The 701-nt window shown below is 49.5% G+C and overlaps 1 protein-coding gene across 1 annotated transcript; it reads right to left on the reverse strand.

Moving 5' to 3' along the window:
• Positions 1-47: 47 nt before the first annotated feature.
• Positions 48-658, reverse strand: LOC103399493 (nuclear pore complex protein Nup155-like; the record flags this gene model as incomplete). The annotated part of the gene is made up of 3 exons (XM_008338180.2): positions 48-161; positions 243-372; positions 484-658. Coding segments are annotated over 3 exons (419 nt in total), but the record flags the coding sequence as incomplete, so codon positions are not given.
• Between the last annotated feature and the right edge of the window lie 43 nt (positions 659-701).

The following is a 701-nucleotide window of genomic DNA, read 5'->3' on the forward strand; positions in this document are numbered from 1 at the left end:
ACAGGCTCTTGACTCCCACTGGTGGCTGTTCTGCTGCTGTGCGTTACCTTGGTGATGTCCATCAGCTCAGAGTCCAGCTGAGAGATGGCGTTTTTCACTGAGGGATGATGGAAGGACTGTCTGATCAGGGTCTCCTGGATCTGCACTTGGATTCTCACCAACTGAGGAAGACGGACGGCACCGAAATATTTAGTGATGAAGCTTCAATTCTTGCTACAATTTCCCCCACCACACCCACAAACCTCCATCTTTTCCTCCAGCTCGTGAAGGAACTCTCCGTCGGAGGCCTGAGCGGAGATGCTGGACGAACTCTTGGCAGACAGAATGGCTCGTGCCAGATACTCCAGCCGTTGTTTCAGAGAGATCTCGGTGCTGCGGGATCAGACCGTGAACACTTTCGTTAGATGATGTCACTTCCCGTAGCGGCAGGAAACATTCTAAGGAAACCATTTTGAGAAGTGAAGTGTTTTTTTTCTGCCAGACCTGTGCATGTCGGCGAGGCGAGCCAGCACGTGAGCCGCTTTGCCAAAGTTACGGTTCTTCTCGTAGTAGCGCCAGAGCAGGTCCATGTTGTGGACTTTACTCTGGTCCTGCTTGATCATGTGCATTAGATGCTCCTCAAGGTACGGAGAGTTCACCTGAGCAACAGATGGAAAAACTTTTGATAATCAAAGGACAAAAACTATTATGATTACATTTTT

Source organism: Cynoglossus semilaevis, unplaced genomic scaffold, assembly GCF_000523025.1.
Source record: "Cynoglossus semilaevis isolate Cse_v1.0 unplaced genomic scaffold, Cse_v1.0 C18985836, whole genome shotgun sequence".
Taxonomy (NCBI): Eukaryota; Metazoa; Chordata; class Actinopteri; order Pleuronectiformes; family Cynoglossidae; genus Cynoglossus; species Cynoglossus semilaevis.